At 44.7% G+C, this 20856-nt stretch overlaps 1 protein-coding gene across 1 annotated transcript in view; it reads right to left on the bottom strand.

Annotated features, from left to right (window-relative positions):
• FAM171A1 (family with sequence similarity 171 member A1) overlaps positions 1 to 20485 on the bottom strand; it is a 130584-nt gene extending 110099 nt beyond the window's left edge. The window contains exon 1 of the mRNA XM_056519095.1: positions 20163 to 20485. Within this exon, the coding sequence (XP_056375070.1) occupies positions 20163 to 20259 (97 nt within the window). The 5' untranslated portion in view covers positions 20260 to 20485. The remainder of the gene's footprint in view (positions 1 to 20162) is intronic.
• Between the last annotated feature and the right edge of the window lie 371 nt (positions 20486 to 20856).

Raw genomic sequence — 20856 nt, 5'->3', positions numbered from 1 at the left:
CTAAAACATCAATAACCAGAGCCAACCAAGACCATTTTGAGACATGGAAAATGCTATATTCCTATCTTCGCTTGCACTTGTCAGTTTTCTGTATACTGTAGAATAATGTGGTGGTGGGGTGTGAGGTGTTGTTACCCTAGGGGCAGATGGCATAACCCCTTGTATTCGTGACGCCAGGACAAGGTTTAGCCTATAACCACCCGAAGGTATACCGCTGGATCCTGGGCTAGGCACGGGGGCAATAAAGACTCAGACGCCAAGTTACGGATAACGGTAGCTTTACTGAGGGTAGACAGATGGTAAAGTCTATACAGTTCAGCCAGGGCCCAAGGGGGTGACCAGTGACTCAGAGACCATAAGGGCTTGCTGGGACTTTTAGTAGGACTGGAAAATTGAATGCAGACCACGCCGACTTGACAGATGACAGGGACTGACTTGACTCAAAGCTGTGACTTGACTTAATGGTGGCTGCAGGACTGGACTTTGAGGTCTCCAACACTCTGGACACACACACTAGGCGACTGCACTGGACCTCAGCAGAAGAGAGAAAGAAGCTCCACCCAGGGGTTATATGGGGGAGACTAGCAGGGAGCCCATAGGTCACTATTGGGATCACCTGATCACTGATACCTCCTGGATAACAATCACATGATAGATCACATGGTACAACTCAAAGCAACATTACATTTTATAACACTTTACATGGAAAAACATATTTACAATGGGGAAACAATTGCAGGGGGCCTTGGGGACACTGAAGGAGGCTGCCTGACAGGACACCAAGAGCACAGGGTAATACCTCCCGTACAGGGCCACCACACTACAATACCTAAAAGAAGATTATATTCCACAGAGCATACCTGCACGTTCTTCATAGGGAAATCTCACTCAGTGTTCTGTGCCTGGCTCTTTAATCTCGGGCACGTCGCAGTCAAGTGGGTCGGCCATTTGGCCAATGTCCAAAAAACGAGAAACAGATTTAATTAGAGCGAAGATAAAGGACAAGGCTCGCCATGGGGATGAGGAAGCCAAACTTACATTGTGCGGAGCCACTACGTTGGTGTAGCTCACAAAAGAAAAGACGCTTTGTTCTCAATTATACATAAAAATAAATTAACTTCCAGCCATTGAAAAGATGACAGATTATTCCTGTCCCCTTTCTAAATAATAAACCATTAGTCAACGTGAAGGAGACAGCCAGGCCTCTCCCATCAGGATCAGAAAGTGAATACTAAACACACAACTTGACCTTTTAGTTCTGCCAGAATATTATACCAAAATATACATCAATTTGTCCATAAGAATCACCGCATAGCTCTTCCAGCAATCTTATTCCATGGGATTCCAACAGGAGAAGATGATCCAGATCTCTATAAGGGCCTTAAAGGGGTACTCCGCCCCAAACATCCTATCCCCTATCCAAAGCGTAGGGGGTAAGATGTTAGATGGGGGGGGTCCCACTGCTGGGGACCTCCACGATCTACGGCAAGGCACCCCGTCATTCAGCGCATGGGGCGAGCTCCGCTCCGTGCCCAATCACTGTCGATGCAGCCGCCACTCCCCCCTTCATTCAGTTCTATGGGAGAAGGCGTGACGGCTAAGTCATAGCCATCACGCCTCCTCCCATTGACATGAATGGAGGGGGCGTTGCGTGACGTTTCCAAAGCAGAAGCTGCAAGCATCCGCGTTATTAAAGGGGTACTCCGGCGCTTAGACATCCTATCCCCTATCCAAAGGATAGGGGATAAGATGCCTGATCGCGGGGGTTCCGCTGCTGGGGACCCCCGTGATCTTGCATGCAGCACCCCGTTAAAATCAGTGCCCGGAGCACGTTCGCTCCAGGTCTGATTACTGGCGATCACGGGGGCCAGAGCATTGTGACGTCACGGCTCCGCACCGCATGACATCACGCTCCGCCCCCTCAATGCAAGCCTATGGGAGGGGGCGTGACAGCTGCGGGACCCCCGTGATCAGGCATCTTATCCCCTAAGCACCAAAATTTTATGTAAAATTAAAGAGGTACTCTGCCCCTAGACATTTTATCCCCTAGCTGAAGGGTAGAGGATAACATGTCTGATCGTGGGGGGTCTGGCCACTAGGACCGCCCTGCGTTATTCAGGCCGGCACCGCTGCTTCAGTGTTTGTGACGTCACATCCCCTCCTTTCATGTCTATGGGAGGGGTGTGACAGGTAGTACATAGCAGTCACGCCACCTCCCACAGACATGATGGCTGTGGTCGCCCGTCATCCGGAACGGAGTTTGCTCCATGTACCGGATGACTGATATGCCTTGCCGGAGATCACAGGGGTGACCCAGCGGCCCGAACCCCTGCGATCAGACATCTTATCCCCTTCCCCTTTACAGGGGATAAGATGTTCAGGGGCGGATTTCCCCTTTAGGTTATTAAAAGGGGTACTCTGGTGGAAAACCTTTATTAAATCAACTGGTGCCAGAAAGTTGAACAGATTTGTAAATTACTTCTATTAAAAAAATCTTAATCCTTACAGTACTTATTAGTGGCTGTATACTACAGAGGAAATTCTTTTCTTTTTGGATTTATTTTCTGTCTGTCCACAGTGCTCTCTGTTGACACCTCTGTCCATGTCAGGAACTGTCCAGAGCAGGAGAAAATCCCCACAGCAAACATATGCTCCTCTGGACAGTTCCTGAAATGGTGTCAGCAAGTGTCAGCAGAGAGAAGTGTGCTCAGACTGAAAAGAAATCCAAAAAGAAAAAAATGTCATGAACATGGGTAATGGTTGCCCCAAGCAATACCATCTTATTACAAAAAAAATTTTTGGGCTGTTTGCCAACAGGTCCTTACTTACAGAAGAGGCCGACCAATTTGGGAACAAGAAGTCTCCATAAGGAATCATGGTGGTAGAAACTGCTAGCATATGCCAAATTATCAAAATTCTGGACTATAAAGAGGGTGAATAAAAATTACTGTAGGGTGATACAACAGAAACCTATATAAAATAAATTTAAAAAAAAACTACTATATCTCTGAAGGCTTCTGAGGTACTGACTTTCTTCAGTGGTATGGAGGCTTATTAGTCAGGCTTTATGGGGAAAAAAAGTATGTAAATTCATATTTCCACCTTCTGCGGGAGAATAGTCTCAAACTAGCCAAACCAGTCTCCACCAAAAAATAAATAAATAAAATAAAAAATAAAATGAGTCGCCTATCTGTAGAAAATGGTTTCAGCATTTGGCCCTTCATCAGTACACAGCGGGGTAATGGCTGGCTACACATGGCTTAGATACAGCTCTGGAGGATACCAATTCTCACCGAAGAGAGTTTATGAGCAATAATGCACAAAACGCAGATAAATAGGCCACAAAACCGTCTGGTGTAAATATACCCTTAGAACTACTATCACAAATTAGTACCACAAGTAAAAAAAAACAAAAAAATAATAAGTGTACCCGGCACTGCCCACGTAACCATGGGTTCACCATGGACTTCCTGCTGTGCACTTTCTTCCATACAAAGGACACCTCTGTGCTGTAAGCATAGCAGGACCAGGAGGAGTGTTCACCTGAGCGACAGCACTGTTTCACACCAGTGGGGGTTTCTTCAGGCCCCCGGTAACCGGGGGCCTGAGGAAACGCCCACTGGCGTGAAACAGTGCTGTCGCTTAGGTGAATAAAGGAAGTGGGTGAATAAAGGAAGTGTTTCACGCCAGTGGGTGTTTCTTCAGGCCCCCGGTAACCGGGGGCCTGAGGAAACGCCCACTGGCGTGAAACAGTGCTGTCGCTTAGGTGAATAAAGGAAGTGGGTGAATAAAGGAAGTGTTTCACGCCAGTGGGTGTTTTGTATGTCAGTAAACATGGAATAAAGTTCACAGCAAGTCGTCCATGGCGAGTGCGCCAGTTCTTTCTGTTTATCGGAAGTGTATATACCATCAGATATATTTATTGGTGGCGTTCACATGCGTACGCTATATAAGGCAATTAGACGCCATGACAGGCATTCTGCTGGCAACATTGATAAATAGACGTAATATAATTAGATATAATCCAGCATAAATGGCTTTGGGAGCGCGAGGATTGTCCAGACTGTTTCATTAGCCAGATGGTTTAGTGGCTCCAAAAATCAATGGAGAAGGGAGCAGGTGAGTCTGAAGGCATCTGCACTATGCAAAATATGCTGATGGCCGTGTAAATAATTAACAATTAATGCCTCGGCTCATTAACATAATTAGCTTTACCCCAATGCTACCCAGGCCGTAATGCTATTATGGAGCAAAGCGCGCTGGATTCCCATATGGCAGGTACAAAGAAAATAAATCCAATAACCAACGCTTAGGAAGTAAAATGAGATTACAAAACAGGCCACTTATTCTGTCCGAAGCGTTTGAGGTCCAGAGCCTAGGGTGACGTGGGGTCCTGACAAAAAAGAACCCCCCCAAGGTAAGTGCAAGGCAGCCAACCACTCCCACCATTCACTACACACATTGGGGGAGGAAAAGTTGCCCAGTTGCCCATAGCAACCAATCAGCTTGTTTCTTTCATTTTTAAAAAGGACTCTGCAAAATGAAAGAAGCAATCTGATTGGTTGCTATGGGCAACGTTTCCTTTGCACAGGTTATGATAAATCTCCCCATTTGTTGGTGACTTTTGGTACCGTATCAGATCAATGCTATGACATCTACATGTCTATAAGTGCGAGGCTGCACAAGCCAGATTCCTTGCCTAAAGCCACGTTCACACCACGGAAATTCAGAGCGGAATCCGGCGCCAAAATTTCACTCGGAAATTCTGTTTCAGCATTTGTTTTCAAAGAGATTCTGCTTCACCATGCACGTGGCGGAATATCGGCTGCAAATGTTTCCGCTATGGAAATTCCAATTCCAGTGTCCACCGAAAAAGGAGCATGTCAGTTCTTTCAGCGGAATCCGCTCAGAAATGCATTGCCGTCCATGGAGACAGAGCGGTTATAGCGCGGTATGTTCTAGCTTCCACCTGCTATTTGTGGAATGTCCGCCCCTGTTTTCAGGTGGACATTCCGCAGAAAATCCGCCATGTGAACATGGCCTACGTGTGGATTAACCAGAAATACAAATTAGCCTTTAGACAAATTAGGAGATGGCTGTTCAGGCATGCTGGGAGGTGTAGTTATACAGCACACTGTTTGGAAAATGCTGATTTAGTTACTGTAGGGTGGTATTATTCACTATGGTACAATGGTGTTCTATAGTTATGGTTTGGTAGTAATGTTAAAGGACATCTGCAGCGTAATTAACACTTATCCCCTATCCACAGGATAGGGGATAAGTGTTTGATCGCGGGGGGTCCACGGGGGGGGTCTGACCTGTGATCTCCTGTTGCGGCCGGCACGCCTCCTCCATACATCTCTATGGGAGAGGCGGGGAGGCAGTGTTCCTGCCTCCCCGTCTCCCCCATAGAACTGTATTGGGACGGGGAGCAGACGGGGCGTCACCGTCGACCTCTAGGTCGACGCTACGCGCCTTCAGCGCTCACTATGAGCTCTAATGGCGGCGCCCCATTAGGGAGATCGAGGGGGGTCCCAGCGGTCGGACCCCCCGCGATCAAACACTTATCCCCTATCTTGTAGATAGGGGATAAGTGTATATTGTGCTGCAGTTGTCCTATAAAGTGTTAACAAAAACTTTTTATATAATGTAGATAATACTATTATATGTATATTTTTACTATACATTGGTTAAAAAAAGTGTATATTTTTGTTCCTGCAACTATTGCCTGTGTGTCTCTGTAAAGTACAGGAAGTGTGGGTGGACAAGCGGGGCCCTGTGCACCGAGGACAAGCGGGGCCCTGTGCACCGAGGACAAGCGGGGCCCTGTGCACCGAGGACAAGCGGGGCTCTGTACACAAAGGCTCTATGTCATGCCCCCAGCTCACACATCAGGATGATTGACAAGCCAGGAGCCTGCACAGAGCCCTACTTGTCCTACCCTCACTTCCTGTATTTGGACTCCTCATAGAGACACACAGGCAATAGCTGCAGGGACAACATTTTTTTCACACAAATATACACATTTTTTAATCAATGTGTATTATAAATATATACCACATAAAATAGCAAAAGTTTGTTAATGACAGGTACACTTTAAGTTACTGTATGGTGAAATTAAGTACCGTATGGCTGTTTTATTCTATTACTTTTTTACTGTATGATGGCTCATCATTTAACGGGACTTGGAACGCCCAGTATCACATAATCGCTGATATTTTGACCAATTTGTCAATTTATACAGGACACGTCAGCAGTCCAGGACATTAGACATATAAGGAGAAACCGCTCTTGTTTTGTTTTACAACAGCAAAGGAAATAAAAGGAGAAAAATGATAACAGAAAGTCAAAAATAGGAACTACGTTCTCAAGGTTATCACATAGACCAACATAGCGACGTAAGCAGCCAGACAGCTGATAACTGGAAAATAGGCCTTTAAATAGAATTAGCTCCATGGCCCACAAATATCCTATGACACCAAAAAATCCAAAACCCAATACTAAACGGTTGTCCAGGCATGCTGATGGTTGTAGTTTTTAAAACAGCTGGAGATGCAGTGGTTAGGAAACACTGTCTTTCTGTGGAATAGGATGCAGAGATGAATCCAAAGGGGAGAGGATCCTGCTGCAGCAGGTTGTCCTACAGCCAGACAACAGTAAGGAGGAGAGGAGATATAGCTGGTCTGGTTCAACATAAAGATTTATATACAGAATTTCTCAGTTTTATGTGTAATATGTTAGAACTATGATCAAAGGAGAAGATTGGGGGAGGAATGGCCTGTATATTTTAAATTTCTCTGGTGGACCTGGTCCATCCATTTATTACATGATCAGAGCACCGGCTACTGCTTCCCTCTACAATGACAGCTGATCACAGGGCCAGCTATACCGAAAAGGGGTTGCCATGGTAAAATGACCCCCTTAAGTACCAAGACGAAATGAAGAACAAGACGCCTTTCCAGCTCCATTGGTTCTTTCAATCATTCACTATTCTGGTTTTCCAAAACAGACACAAAGGTTACAAGCAGGACCACGTAACAACATAGACATGAACAGAAGAATGGCAGAGCATAATACTGTATCTCCGCTCATCTGAATTCCCTGAGCTACTCCAAGGCAATTTCTCAATGTCTGAGGAATCCTGCAGACAACTCGTTGCGGTAAGCGGCTGAATGTCCAACATTATGGCGCGCGGAATGATTACAGGTTCTGATCTGTACACAGATCTGCACCATAGAGATCACACACTCACACAAGTTATAAAATTGTAAGATCAGATAGGATTTAACACTGGTTTTCATTACAAGCATCAATGTTTAAAAAAATTGAAATAAAATTAAAAAAAAAAAGACATTTTGAAAACACAATAGGAAGATGGTTTAATTTTTCTGCAGCTATCTCATCAGTTTTGCTGTGTAGATTGGGACAGAGTCAGTAGTAGCCAGTGGACATAGAGGGGTACTCCGCCCCTAGACATCTTATCCCCTACCCAAAGAATAGGGGATAAGATGTCTGATCGCAGGGGTCCCGCCGCTGGGGACCCCCCGGGATCTCCCAGCTGCACCCGGCGTTCGCTCCGGAGGCTTGTGATATTGCGCTGATAGAATGATATTGTTTATTCTTTCAGTGGAATCTGCCCTGAAAAAAAAACATTTGTACATTGGGGCTTTGATTTCAGACTCTTATTTTAACAAAAAAAAAAAAAAAAAAACAGCTTGAAATGCGCCGATCCTTAGTGTGCATCAGCATAGACTTGCATTGAGGGGGCGTGGCCGTGACAGCATAAGCCTCCGCCCCACATCGCCAGTCATATGGCACAGACCGAACTTCGCTTTGTGCACCGGATCTCTGGGGTGCCGCAGCCGAGATCGTGGGTGTCCCCAGTGGCGGGACCCCCGTGATCAGACATCTTATCCCCTATCCTTTGGATAGGGGATAATATGTCTAGGGGCGGAGTACCCCTTTAAAGGACCGTTCTACTGTATTGCTGCAGACATAGGTAAGGCAGGAGATAAAATTTTATACTACAGAACATGATGGAGCAAAGACTGATCTGTGTGTACAGAGACTGTAAGAGCCTGTGCACACTACAGAATTTCCACCTTGATTAATTCCAAGAGGAGATTCCGTGTGCAGCAGGCACTGCCAGAATGAATAAGCACCATGACCGTCCCCATTATTGGCAATGCAGAATTATGGAATTCTGCTGAAAAAGTAAACATGTTCCTTCCTTCAGCGGAGCCTGCAATTGGAATTTCCATGGTGGAAATTATGAAGTGTGCATAGTGCAGAAGAAGACATTGAAGACACTGAAAGGCTGCTGCACAAGAATCTCTGCCAATCCCCGAAATTCTGTATTGCCCATGGGCTCTTAGATTTTTCACACACAAACCCTAAGTGATCCGAATTGGGTAGTAGAAGACTTTCTGTTGCTCGGACAACCCCTTAAGAGCCGATGTACACTAAGAATAAGCGCATTTCACGCTGTTTTTCTTATCTGAAAGAACAAACATTATCATTCCATCAGCGACATATCCGGATGAGTGACTGAAGTTGTGATACTTCTGTAGTGTGCACTGAGCAGCAGAATTCGTAGTGTGCATGGGACCCCGTCTCATCTGATGATTGGCTAAGCAGACCATCAATTCTGTTTAACAAGAGCAGATCTCCAAGGGTGGGGACGCCGCGCTTTGTGGAAAAAGAGACGGACCTTGTATAAAGAGGTGAGTGCCGTATTTTCGCATAGGAGATTGCTGCAGGGTCACAGCGGTCGGATCCCCTGCGATCCTTTTGATCAAGGATACTTTTTTTGAATGTGAAGTACCCCATCAATCCACAATACCGCACAGAACCGTGGACTGGTATCATGCTGTTTTTGGAAGAAATCAGGAAGGTTTTTCTTTTACATTTTGTACAACCAACCTAACGTACGATACATAGTCCTGCACGGGACTGTTTTTTTAATCTTGTTCCCACTGGATTACTGACCATTACTGCCCGCTCCCGCAATGTGTGTTCCACTAACACTCGCTCCCACAAATATTCTGTCACAGCTTTTAGAGATAACTCCCCCTTATGCTATTTCAGAGGTTTGCAGAAGTGCGCAGGATTTTGCGGGACCTGCTGTATTTTCCTGCGAGTTTTATATTGGGTCCCGCAGGATCCCAACCACTGCTGTGCTGACCTATGGACAATAGGGTCCCTGACAAATGATACAATAGCTCCCCTAAGGCTATGTTCACACTACAGAATTTCCACCTGCAATTCTGCTTTGAAATTGCAGGCAGAAATTCCGCTTACTAAAATGTATAGTATAATGAACGTGTTTCCGTTCACAAATTCACACTTCGGTATTTGTGAAGCGGAATTTGTGAAGCGGAATTTGTGAAAGGAAAATCCGCTTTATAATTTCCGCCTGAAGAATGGCGTTGCTCATTCTTCAGGCAGAAATAGACGCGGAACACATTGCAGTCTATTGGAGACTGCAGTGTTTGCGCGGTCCTGGCCACACTCGGAATCTCCAGGCGGAAATACTCACGGAACACAGTGCAGTCTATTGGAGACTGCAGTGTCCGTGCGGTCCTAGTGCCGACATTCAGTCGGCGCTGGCCACACTCGGCATCTCTGGGCCGAAATTTTCTGCCCAAAGATTCCGCAGTGTGAACCCAGCCTAAAAGTATTGTGTAAAATGGTCATGGAATGGCTGACACATATTGGGGGAGATTTATCAAAACCTGTGCAGAGGAAAAGTTGCCTAGTTGCCCATAGCAACCAATCAGATCGCTTCTTTCATTTTGCAGAGGCCTTGTTAAAAATGAAAGAAGTGATCTGATTGGTTGCTATGGGCAACTCAGCAACTTTTCCTCTGGACAGGCTTCAATAAATCTCCCCCTAGAGCCTTAAAAGGATTTTGCTGACAAACACCAACATCTAGGTGACCCTTCTAGATGAATGAATGGATTACCACCAACAAAAAGTATAGATGGATAGAAAAACAAAACTACTGAAAATTGAAACCAAAAGAGGAAGGATCTTAAATTTTGTTGCCTTAGCGATATTTTTAAAGGGGTACACTGTGTGACACCCGGTGCATGGAGCGAACTTCGCTCCGTGCCGGATGACTGGCGATGCGGGGTGGAGGTTCGTGATGTCACGGTCATGCCATGCTTGTGTCGTCACAGCCACGCCCCCTCAATGCTAGTCAATGGGAGGAGGCGTGACTGCCGTCACGCCCCCTCCCATAGACTTGCATTGAGGGGGCGTGACCGTGATGTCACGAGCCTCCAGCTCTGAACGCGACGCTCTAAACGAACGCCGGGTGCAGCACGGAGATCGCGGGGGTCCCAGACATCTTTTCCCCTATCCTTTGGATAGGGGATAAGATGTCTAGCGGCGGAGTACCCCTTTAAGTCATTACACAAAAGAGCCACCTGATTTTAGAAAACACATGGCTGCCTCCATTCCAAAACAGCACCACACCTGTCTTAAGGTTGTGGCTTGGCTTCAGTCATTTGAATGGAGCCGAGCTGCAGTACCACACACAACCTTTGAAAAGGTGTGGCACTGTTTTTGAAAGAAATCAGCCATGTTTTTCTAATCTTGGACAGCCCCTTTAAATAAGAATGGTGTAATGCTCCGTTTCTCCTGTGGTGGCATTGCAGGGAAATTCATCACTTACTGTCAGGTTCCATTTGGGGTATGCTCACATGCTGCAAAAAATGTGCAGTATTTCTGCTCCAAAACAAATCAATGCGTTTTAAACCAAATTGCAGATATTCTGCAAATCAGCTGCATAAAATCTCCAGCATGTAAACATACCCTTACAGCAGTGTTTTCCACACAGTGTGCCTCCAGCTGTTGTCTGGGCATGCTGGGAATTGTAGTTGTGTAGCAGCTGGAGGCACACTGTCTTACAGTTTACAGATGAAAAAATGAGAACATGAACATGCTTTAGTATTGGGTTCTATGCAGGAAAAAAAAAATAGATCTAGGCTAAATATTTCCTTTAAAGGGGTACTTCTATTTAGAAATCTTAATCCTTCCAGTACTTATCAGCTGCTATATGCTCCAGAGGAAGTTGTGTAATTCTTTCCAGTCTGACCACAGTGCTCTCTGCTGACACCTCTGTCCGAGTCAGGAACTGTCCAGAGCAGGAGGGGTGTGCTATGGGGATTTGCTCCTGCTCTGGACAGTTCCTGACACGGACAAAGGTGTCAGCAGAGAGCACTGTGGTCAGACTGAAAAGGACTACACAACTTCCTCTGGAGCATACAGCAGCTAATGAAGTACTGGAAGGATTAAGATTTTTATAGAATTTACAAGTTTAAAGGGGTTATCCAGGAAAAAAGTGTTATATATCAACTGGCTCCAGAAAGTTAAACAGATTTGTAAATTACTTCTATTAAAAAATCTTAATCATTTCAGTACTCATGAGCTGCTGAAGTTGAGTTCTTCTTTTCTGTTTAAGTGCTCCCTAATGTCGCCTGTCTCGGGAACTGTCCAGAGTAGAAGCAAATCCCCATAGAAAACCTCTTCTACTCTGTGCAGTTCCCGAGACAAGCAGAGAGGTCAGCAGAGAGCACTGTTGCCAGACAGAAAAGAACAACTCAACTTCAGCAGCTGATAATTATTGCAAGGATTAAGATTTTTTTTAATAGAAGTCATTTATAAAATCTGTTTAACTTTCTGGATCCAGTCTTTTTCCTGGAATACCCCTTTAAGTTTAACTTATGATTTTCAAAGGATAAGTAACCTCAGCCGGAGAATATATGATCTCTATAGTTTCCAGCAATATATTTAGACTTCCTGGCCTTGGCGTTAGACAATCAAAACCAGAAGTGTAAAAGTTGACTAATCCTCATACGGGACATTATTACGGTCTCATCCTGGAACCCAGGCCTATATTTCCTAGAACTTTATACTGTACGATTATCTTCAGAAACGCAGCAGCAGCGAATGATGATTCACGTTATTTTATAGGAGATTCTGTCTAGAGATGAGCGAACTTACAGTAAATTCGATTCGTCACGAACTTCTCCGCTCGGCAGTTGATGACTTTTCCTGCATAAATTAGTTCAGCTTTCCGGTGCTCCGGTGGGCTGGAAAAGGTGGATACAGTCCTAGGAGACTCTTTCCTAGGACTGTATCCACCTTTTCCAGCCCACCGGAGCACCTGAAGGCTGAACTAATTTACGCAGGAAAAGCCATCAACTGCCGAGCCGAGAAGTTCGTGACGAATCGAATTTACTGTAAGTTCGCTCATCTCTAATTCTGTCGACTCCTATACAGCTACGGGCAAAACATCAGATTACTGAGTCATTATATTACGTACACATGGAAGGACCTTCTAAGTGTTCCCTCAAAACCGACCGCAGCGTGCTGCCTCAGCCTGATCTCATGGGGTTTATTACTACAGTATTCACGTACGCGACTAGAGTCATTACAATTCTAGATACAGCTCCTAAGTCAGGATATCAGGGAGGTATCCCGGATGCTACGCGCCTCTTTGTTGCACTGAGAATTCCTAATCGCTAAGCAAATAACATCTTGAATGCGGAAGCATCGCCGTAAAAACGGGCAGCAAAATTTATTGGCACAGGCACAATCCAGAAAACTTTGCTTTCTAAGGGATGTTTTAGAGAACGCTTGCTATAGTAACCGCAACACCCACCAAAGCTATCCGCAGTTATAGGTCGCAGCCTCGGATATTTAGCATCGGGACGTAAACAAGAAAGATTCCATTCATTGACAGCGTGCGTCTTGATGCTCGGGAAATAATGGTAGATGAAAGGACTGGGGACATGGCCCGACGCTGCTCATACAGAATCTCCCTATAATTGAGTTGACAAAACTACAATAAAATAGCTATATAAAAAGAAAAGAAAAGCATTAAAAAGAGAGCTAGCACTAAAGCATTGACGCATTTCGGGAGTTGTATCTACCTTCATCAGATGAAGGGAGAGGAGACTCCTTGCTTTAAATCTAGCTCTTTTAAAAAAAAGACTTATTTTATTTATCTAACTCCATTTTTTACCAACCAGGTAGCCTCCCGCTGTTGCAAAACTACAACTCCCAGCATGCCCGGACAGCCTTCGGCTGTCCGGGCATGCTGGGAGTTGTAGTTTTGCAACACCTGGAGGCACCTTGGTTGGGAAACACTGATTATTTATTGCAGTTTGGTCAATGAGAACTCCAGCCAAAATTAGCTTATCCCCTATTCACAGGATAGGGGAGTAGTTGCTGATCGCTGGGGGTCCAAATGCTGGGACCCCCCGCGATCTCTGGAACCCCAACCCGACTCAGTCTACTGGTAGATAGCCATTCATTTCTATAGGAGCGCTGATTATGCCTGAAATTAATGGAGTATGCATCATCCAAGAGCCGGGTCACGTTTCAGAGATTGCGGGGGGTCCCAGCAGTCGGACCCTCCACAATCAGCTACTTACCCCCTATCCTGTGGAAAGGGGATGTTAATTTTGCCTGGAGTTCTCCTTTAATTTAAATATAGGAAGTTCCAAGGAGATTCTCTTTCAGCAGCGCCGGGCCATGTCCCAGTCCTTTCTTCTACTATTCTTTCCAAATTTTTAGGCTAGAATACCAGTAGGGATATGGCTTGCAGCTCTTCCACCAGACACTCTAATGTACCCCTAAAGGTAATGGTGATAAGCACAACCTCAAGGCTTGTTAAAGGTGCGAGTCTGACCTTGGAATCCAGGGATTCTTTTCACCCCCCCCCCAGAATTACCCGAGGTGATGTCCTCCGTTTTCCAATCTCCGTAAATAGGCTCGATGTCATTTGAACAAACTTTGCATAGATCAATAGTACAAGTGAATATAAGAAACTTTGCCATATATTTTATTACAGAAAAATGCTTCTTCTTTCATCAAACTTTTTCCCTTCCCCCTTTTTCCGGTGAGACTGTATTCCACTCTGAAAATCAGCTCAGCTTTGTCCTGTGTCTGCAAGACAAGCCAATGCAAGTCTTTGGAAGGTGAAGGAGAGAGCTCCACTCAGCAGCTCCGAAACAACTGAAAATTATAGATGAAGTCTGCACAACGGGTCACTGCTCCATATGGTGACTGGATAGCAGGGAGAATTACTGTGTTCTAAGAGTACCTATTATTGTGTTCTAACAGTACCTGTCATCATGATATTGTTAAATGTTATAATCCTCCCAGTTCACTGTCTCATCATGATAAACCACCCCCTGCCTTTATGTTTATTATTTGTTAGTTTTCTACCTTGATATTTCTCTATAATTTTCTGCTCAGTCTCAGTCAGATTCACAGACTGGGAAGGGGGTGTTCCCCAACAGGCGTGACATCATCTGAAGCCATACAGGGGAGAACCTCCTCTCTCACTCTGCTACACACAGCCCAGAGCAGTTCAGTGTGAGATGAGCTATGATTGGCTAAGGCTGCACACACCCTCCTCAGCACTCCAGACTGCATTTCCTGATTTTGGACTTCTGCCAGGCAAGTAGGGAGATACCTAGTGGCAGCTTTTTTTTAAACACCAAAAATTTGATTTAATGACTGCACATTTAATGCTGATCACATGACATGTCATCCTTGGTTCAGAGCCTGTGACATGTATATCATCCTGGTTCCAGCATTTACGCTCAATATGATGACTGGATACCAGGGAGAATTACTGGGGAAAGGGGATATAGAGACCTTAGTTTGTTCAATTTAAAAAAAAAAAAAAAAAAAAAAAATTTATAAAAAAAAAAATTTGTTAATGATAATAACAATAAAGTTATTTAATAATAATAATAATAATAATAATAATAATTATTATTATTATTATTATGTAAATTTTATGGTACAAATTAACAAAAAAAAATTTTGTATAAACTGGTACAAATGTTCCAACAGAACATACAGCGAGGCAGACAAAATCTACCAGCGAGAGCGTTCTGTCGCCAAATGCATATCCCATCTGCACCATATAGACAATCTCCCTCTACATCATCCTAAAAGCCCCTCTCCTGTCTGAGGTAGCGGAATTAACCTCTGCTAACCTGACATGAATCTCTCCACTTCAACCAAAGAACTTGACAGACACTATAACCGCCAGTCCATATAAGATGGCAATATATGTGAAAAGGAGGGGGGGGGGGGGGGGGGGGTTATGTAGCTTTAAAAAAAAAAAAAAATTCTAATGGAACCGTTTATGATCTCATTCTATATAATGTCGTAGAACCTTAAAGTCACGTCAATACTTGGGAGAGGGCTGGAGCTAGGCCAAAAATAATTAAAAAAGATCAAGACTGAGGGTAACAGAAAGGACACCGCATGGCGACAGCATAGGAAGAGGGTTAAGAAAAGAAGAAAAAAATTAAAAAATAAGACTTTATGGCCACTAGAGATGAGCGAACTTACAGTAAATTTGATTCGTCACGAACTTCTCGGCTCGGCAGTTGATCACTTATCCTGCATAAATTAGTACAGCTTTCAGGTGCTCCCGTGAGCTGGAAAAGGTGGATACAGTCCTAGGAGACTCTTTCCTAGGATTGTATCCACCTTTTCCAGCCCACGGGAGCACCGGAAAGCTGAACTAATTTATGCAGGAAAAGACATCAACTGAGAAGTTCGAGACAAATCGAATTTACTGTAAGTTCGCTCATCTCTGTTCAGAGTCCAAAACCGGGGGGGGCTGTCCGGTCCAAAACCGCATACGGGTCAAAACTGAGCCGACCGCAGTCACTGTTTGACTCCGGTCGGATCATTAAAGTAAATGGAGTCGCGGGCTGATCCGGCCGGGGTACGGGAGCGCCCGGTTTGCCCCACCCCCCGTACAAAAACGTGGTGTGAATGCACCATAAACCGTATGCGTTTTTAAACTGTATACTGTTTTTAGAAGTGCATACAGTTCCGTCCGTTTTTATAGAAAAAAAAAAAACATACGTTTTTGAAAATGTTGTCAATTTTTAATGGGAGGGGTGTTGGGTGGGGACTTTAGGATGCAAATGCGCATGTGCAAAGTCAAAACCGTATACATGTGCGTTTCCCATTGACGTCCATGTTAAAAAAAAAAGTATGCAGTTGCAGTACGGTTTTTAAACCGGAGACAAAATCGTGGTCAACCACGGTTTTGACTCCAGTTTAAAAACCCTACTGCAACCGCATACGTTTTTTTTATTTTTATTTTTTATTTTTTTTAACATGGACGTCAATGGGAAACGCACATGTATACGGTTCCATATGGGAAAACGTATACGGTTTTTATTTTGCACATGCGCATTTGCATCCTAAAGTCCCCACCCAACACCCCTCCCATTAAAAATGGATAACATTTTCAAAACGTATGGATTTTTTTCTATAAAAACTGACGGAACTGTATGCACTTATAAAAAAAGTATACAGTTTAAAAACGCATACGGTTTACTTTTTCCCATACTGTTCCATCTGTTTTTTTGCCATACGGTTTTCTTTAGAAAAACTGATTGAAAACAGTATGGCAAAAACGTGATGTGAACCCAGCCTCACCCCTATCTAAAGTGTCCCAGCAGTCGGACCCCCGCGATTTCCTGCATGGCACCCCGCTTCTCGCCACGAGCAGAGCCTGTCGACCCCCGACTCTCCCATAGAGATACATGAAGGGGGTGTGTCGACTGCTGCTTCGTGCGAGGGTCAACATGCTCCGCTCCTGGGGAGAGCCGGGATGATGTGCAGGAGATTGCGGTGGGTCCCAGCAGACGGACCCCCCCCCCCCCCCCCCCCCCCCACGATCAAACACTTATCCCCTATCCTTTGGATAGGGGATAAGAGTTCCTGTGCCGCAGAACACCTTTAAGCCTTGTAAGGTTAAGTTCAGACTAGAAAATCTCCAGCTGGAAATATTCCAAGGGTAGTCAGACCGCGTGGACATTGCCGTCCCCACAGACGGCAATCGATTCCGCCAAAAGAATTAACAAGACCATTCTTTCGAACCTCCACCGCTCAAATTTCGTAAATGTGCATTGCAATTGATAGCAATGGGACTCTGAGCACAATTGCACTTGGAAATTCCACAGTCTGAACCTAGGCCTAAGGGCCCATTCACACCATGTATTTTCGGAGCAGAATTCTGCTGCGGAAAATACGCTGCAGCAGCCTCCCATTGTTTTCTGCTACACTTTTCACACTATGGAATTTCCGGAGCCCAGACTCCCCTGGAAAGAATGAACATGTTATGGAATCCACTTGGAAATGCACTGCAGTCCTAGTGTCGGCTTGCTTTGCGGACCCCCCCCAGATGGAGATTCCGCAGTGTAAAACGGGCCCCTTAAAGTCGTTCCATTTTTGTAAGTGTTCCAAATCTTTAAAAGAAGTCTGGAATGAAACGTTAGACTGTCATTTTGAAACTTATCCGGGGGGGAATCCGAATAATTAGACTTTTAGGGCGCATTCACACTACGGAATGTTCATCCATTGCCATCAACGGTGATGGCGCATGTACAAGCGGTTCTAGCGCCTCCAGCTGTGCACGGAATTGTCTTCCCGGACATTCCGTAGTGTGAATGAACCCTTGGGGTTTGCTTACATTGGGTAAATTCTCTCGGAATCACCGAATTCTGCGAGCGGAGATTCCATCTGGCGGACCACGCAACCCTGTGCCGTCACCATTGACAGCAATGCTGTGCTCGCGGAATTTCGCGCAGAGAATGAACAGGTTCATTCTTTGCGTGGAATTCCGCCGCTCAAATCCCGCTGTGTGAACGGGTAAGACTCGTTCCCACAAATGGTATTGTTCACAGCGCGAATTTTCGATGCGCAATCCCGCTAAAATTGCCAAGTGTAAACATAACCTTAGGGTATGTTCACATGGGAGGATTACCTGCAGATTTTCCGCAGTGTATTTGCTGCGGAAAATCCGTAGAGGATTTTGCTACCATTGACTTTAATGGGTCAGCAGAAAATCCGCAATAGAGGCAGCTTTGCAGATTTTCCTTCCGACCCATTGAAGTCAATGGTAACAAAATCCGCTGCGGATTTTCCGCAGAAAATACGCTGCAGAAATTACGCAGGTAATCCAGCAGTGTGAACGTACCCTTAGGGTCTATTCAAACGGCAGAATTTCCGCTTGAGAAATTCCACCTCAAATGAAAGCCCAATAGACTTCTATGGCATTCCCACACTCCCATTCACACTTCTGCAGAATTTCTGCATGAATTCCGCAACAGCCTTAAACCACCCACAAGGAGCGGAAGCGGAATTGGTGCGGAAATTCCTTCCGTGTGAACAGACCATTACAAGACAAAATTTAAGCAATACAACTGATCAACGACAATCGGATACAAAGAATCTTTGCATTTCTGACCTAGGTCAACTAATTATAGCCAACGATACTTATTCCCGCTACACTGTTTCCCAACCAAGGTGCCTCCAGCTGTTGCAAAACTACAACTCCCAGCATGTTGGACTATATTGTAGCATAGCATATAGTATAAGTCAATGTTTCCCAACCAGGGGTGCCTCCAGCTGTTGCAAAACTACAACTTCCAGCATGCCCGGACAGCCGTTGGCTGTTCGGGCATGCTGGGAGTTGTAGTTTTGCAACAGCTGGAGGCACCCTGGTTGGGAAACACTCCTTTAGACTGTGAAGATCTATCAGTTTAAGGGTTGGGACCTGGTGGGTCACAGAACAATGAGGTCATACACATAACATTTCTGAATCACAAAAGGTGACGTCCCCTTTTACAGGGCTCTAAAATTAAGTTTTAACCCCCCCCCCCTCCCCTTTGTTGATAGAGAAAACATGGAGGGGGTCGAGGGTGAGGGATCAGGGGGCATTTTGAAAAACTGTTTTCATTTTACGACTTATAAAAAAAAGGGGGGGGGGGGGGGGGGAAGCAGCAGCAGCAGTGGCGGCGATGTAGGGCTCAAATTTCCATCTGTCCCAGCAGCACAAACAGAACGAAAAGCGCCAAAGTTTCCTGACCAAATGACATTAGAACAATGGAAGGAAATGGCATACAGGAGAGAAAAGAAAAAATATATCACCCCCCCCCCCCCCTCTTTCCTCTTACTGGGGGAATAATACAAAAATAATAAACACAAATGGATACAATGTCACAATATTTACGAACGCTTGAAACAATGTATCAGTGTATATTTTATTTTATAAAATCTGATCCTTATCATTATATATATATATATATATATATATATATATATATATATATATATCTCTCTCACTACACCACACTATATATATATATATATATATATGCTCTAATATATATATATATATATATATATATATATATATATATACACACACACACACACACACACACTATATATGTATATTATACACACACTATATATATATATATATATATATATTTTAGATACACACACACTATGTATATATTCACATACATATACACATAATTATATTATATATATATATATATATATACACACACACTATATATATATATATATATACACACACACACATATATATATATATATATATATATACACAGTATACATTATATATATATCTTTTTTAACAATGCAACGCTGGGTCAAATGTGACAGATCAATAAGGAGATTTCGGATTCTACAACCTGACCTTACGCTGGAACGTCTTAAACAATACAGCATCACCTTGGAAGCTCACACTAAGGGGTTAAACACTGCAGCCAAGCCCCCTTCTCTTACAAGAAAAGGTGGGGGGGGGGGGGGAAGACAGATGTCAAGGGGGTGCAAACACTGGCATAGCAAGGGTCAATCCCAATATCAGCATTTAAAAAAAAAAATTCAATTCAGCAAACCTTGCATGCTAATGGGTTAATACTGCATCCATGCAGTGTTCAAAAGACAGATGTCAAAACAATACTGAAAAGGGGTAATACTGGCGTGCTAAGGGTCAATAGCGATCTCGGGCGGGGGGGGGGGGGGGAGAAATAGGTGACCACTGAAACACCCTTGCACAGGAAGGGTTAAACGTAAAAGGCAATGCCAATCTGACAGGGAAGGGGTTAACGCATCTATTGCATTAGATTCGTTTAGGAAAGGGTTAAGCCGTATTGTTAATGCATGCTAGTGCTTCAACGGTGAAGGAAGGGGTTGCACCCCCCATATACCACCACCCCCCCCCCCTATTGTGTGAGCTGGAGAGGAGGATGGGGGTTGTCCTCCTCCCCCCTCTGGCAGGACCCACCGACCTTGAGCTGCTGCATTCTGCTCCAGGGTTTTGGTGCCCACTCTCCACACGTTGCAGCCCAGCAGACAGAGGAGAAGCGCCGCCACCGAGCTGGTCATGTCCTTTCCTCTATCCCTTGATGTTCCTGGAAGGATCCCGGCGGCAGAGGAGCGCACAAGAAGAGCATGCAACCGCTGCCAGCACCCGGGAGGGGTGAGCACAATGCCGCTGCCGCATCAGGCACAAGCCTCCATGTTGCTTTTTGCAGCCCCTGCTCCTCAGTGTGTATTGTGTTACCCCGCTCGCATCCACAGCCCAGCACTCTCTCTCTCCTCCTCCTCCTCCCTCAACAATCGCTTTAACTCTTCAGCAGCCTGCGGCGGCGGTAGACTGACAATAGGGGGGAGCTCCGGCGCCACCTGCAGGCACTGCCGCTAACTGCAGCCAGGGTTCTACTTTATCCGGCTCCTTTGTGAAGTCTTGTGACAGCTTATGTAGTGTGCGGCGGCTTCATGCTCAAAACTCAATTATATTGTTCCTGTAGGAGGTCAGCAGTTTTTAATTTTTATTTGTTACGGATATTGTTATTTTTCATTTTTTACCATGAAATTATATAAATCGCCATCTGGAGGTTGTATTGCTAACTGCAGTTCCTGTTTGAACGCTACTGAAAACTTACATAATAAAATATATATACGTGTGTGTGTATATATATA

The sequence above is a fragment of the Hyla sarda genome, chromosome 5 (assembly GCF_029499605.1).
Source record: "Hyla sarda isolate aHylSar1 chromosome 5, aHylSar1.hap1, whole genome shotgun sequence".
Lineage (NCBI taxonomy): Eukaryota > Metazoa > Chordata > Amphibia > Anura > Hylidae > Hyla > Hyla sarda.
The sequence above is the reverse complement of the archived record's forward strand: the minus strand, read 5'-3'. Positions and strand labels throughout refer to the sequence as shown.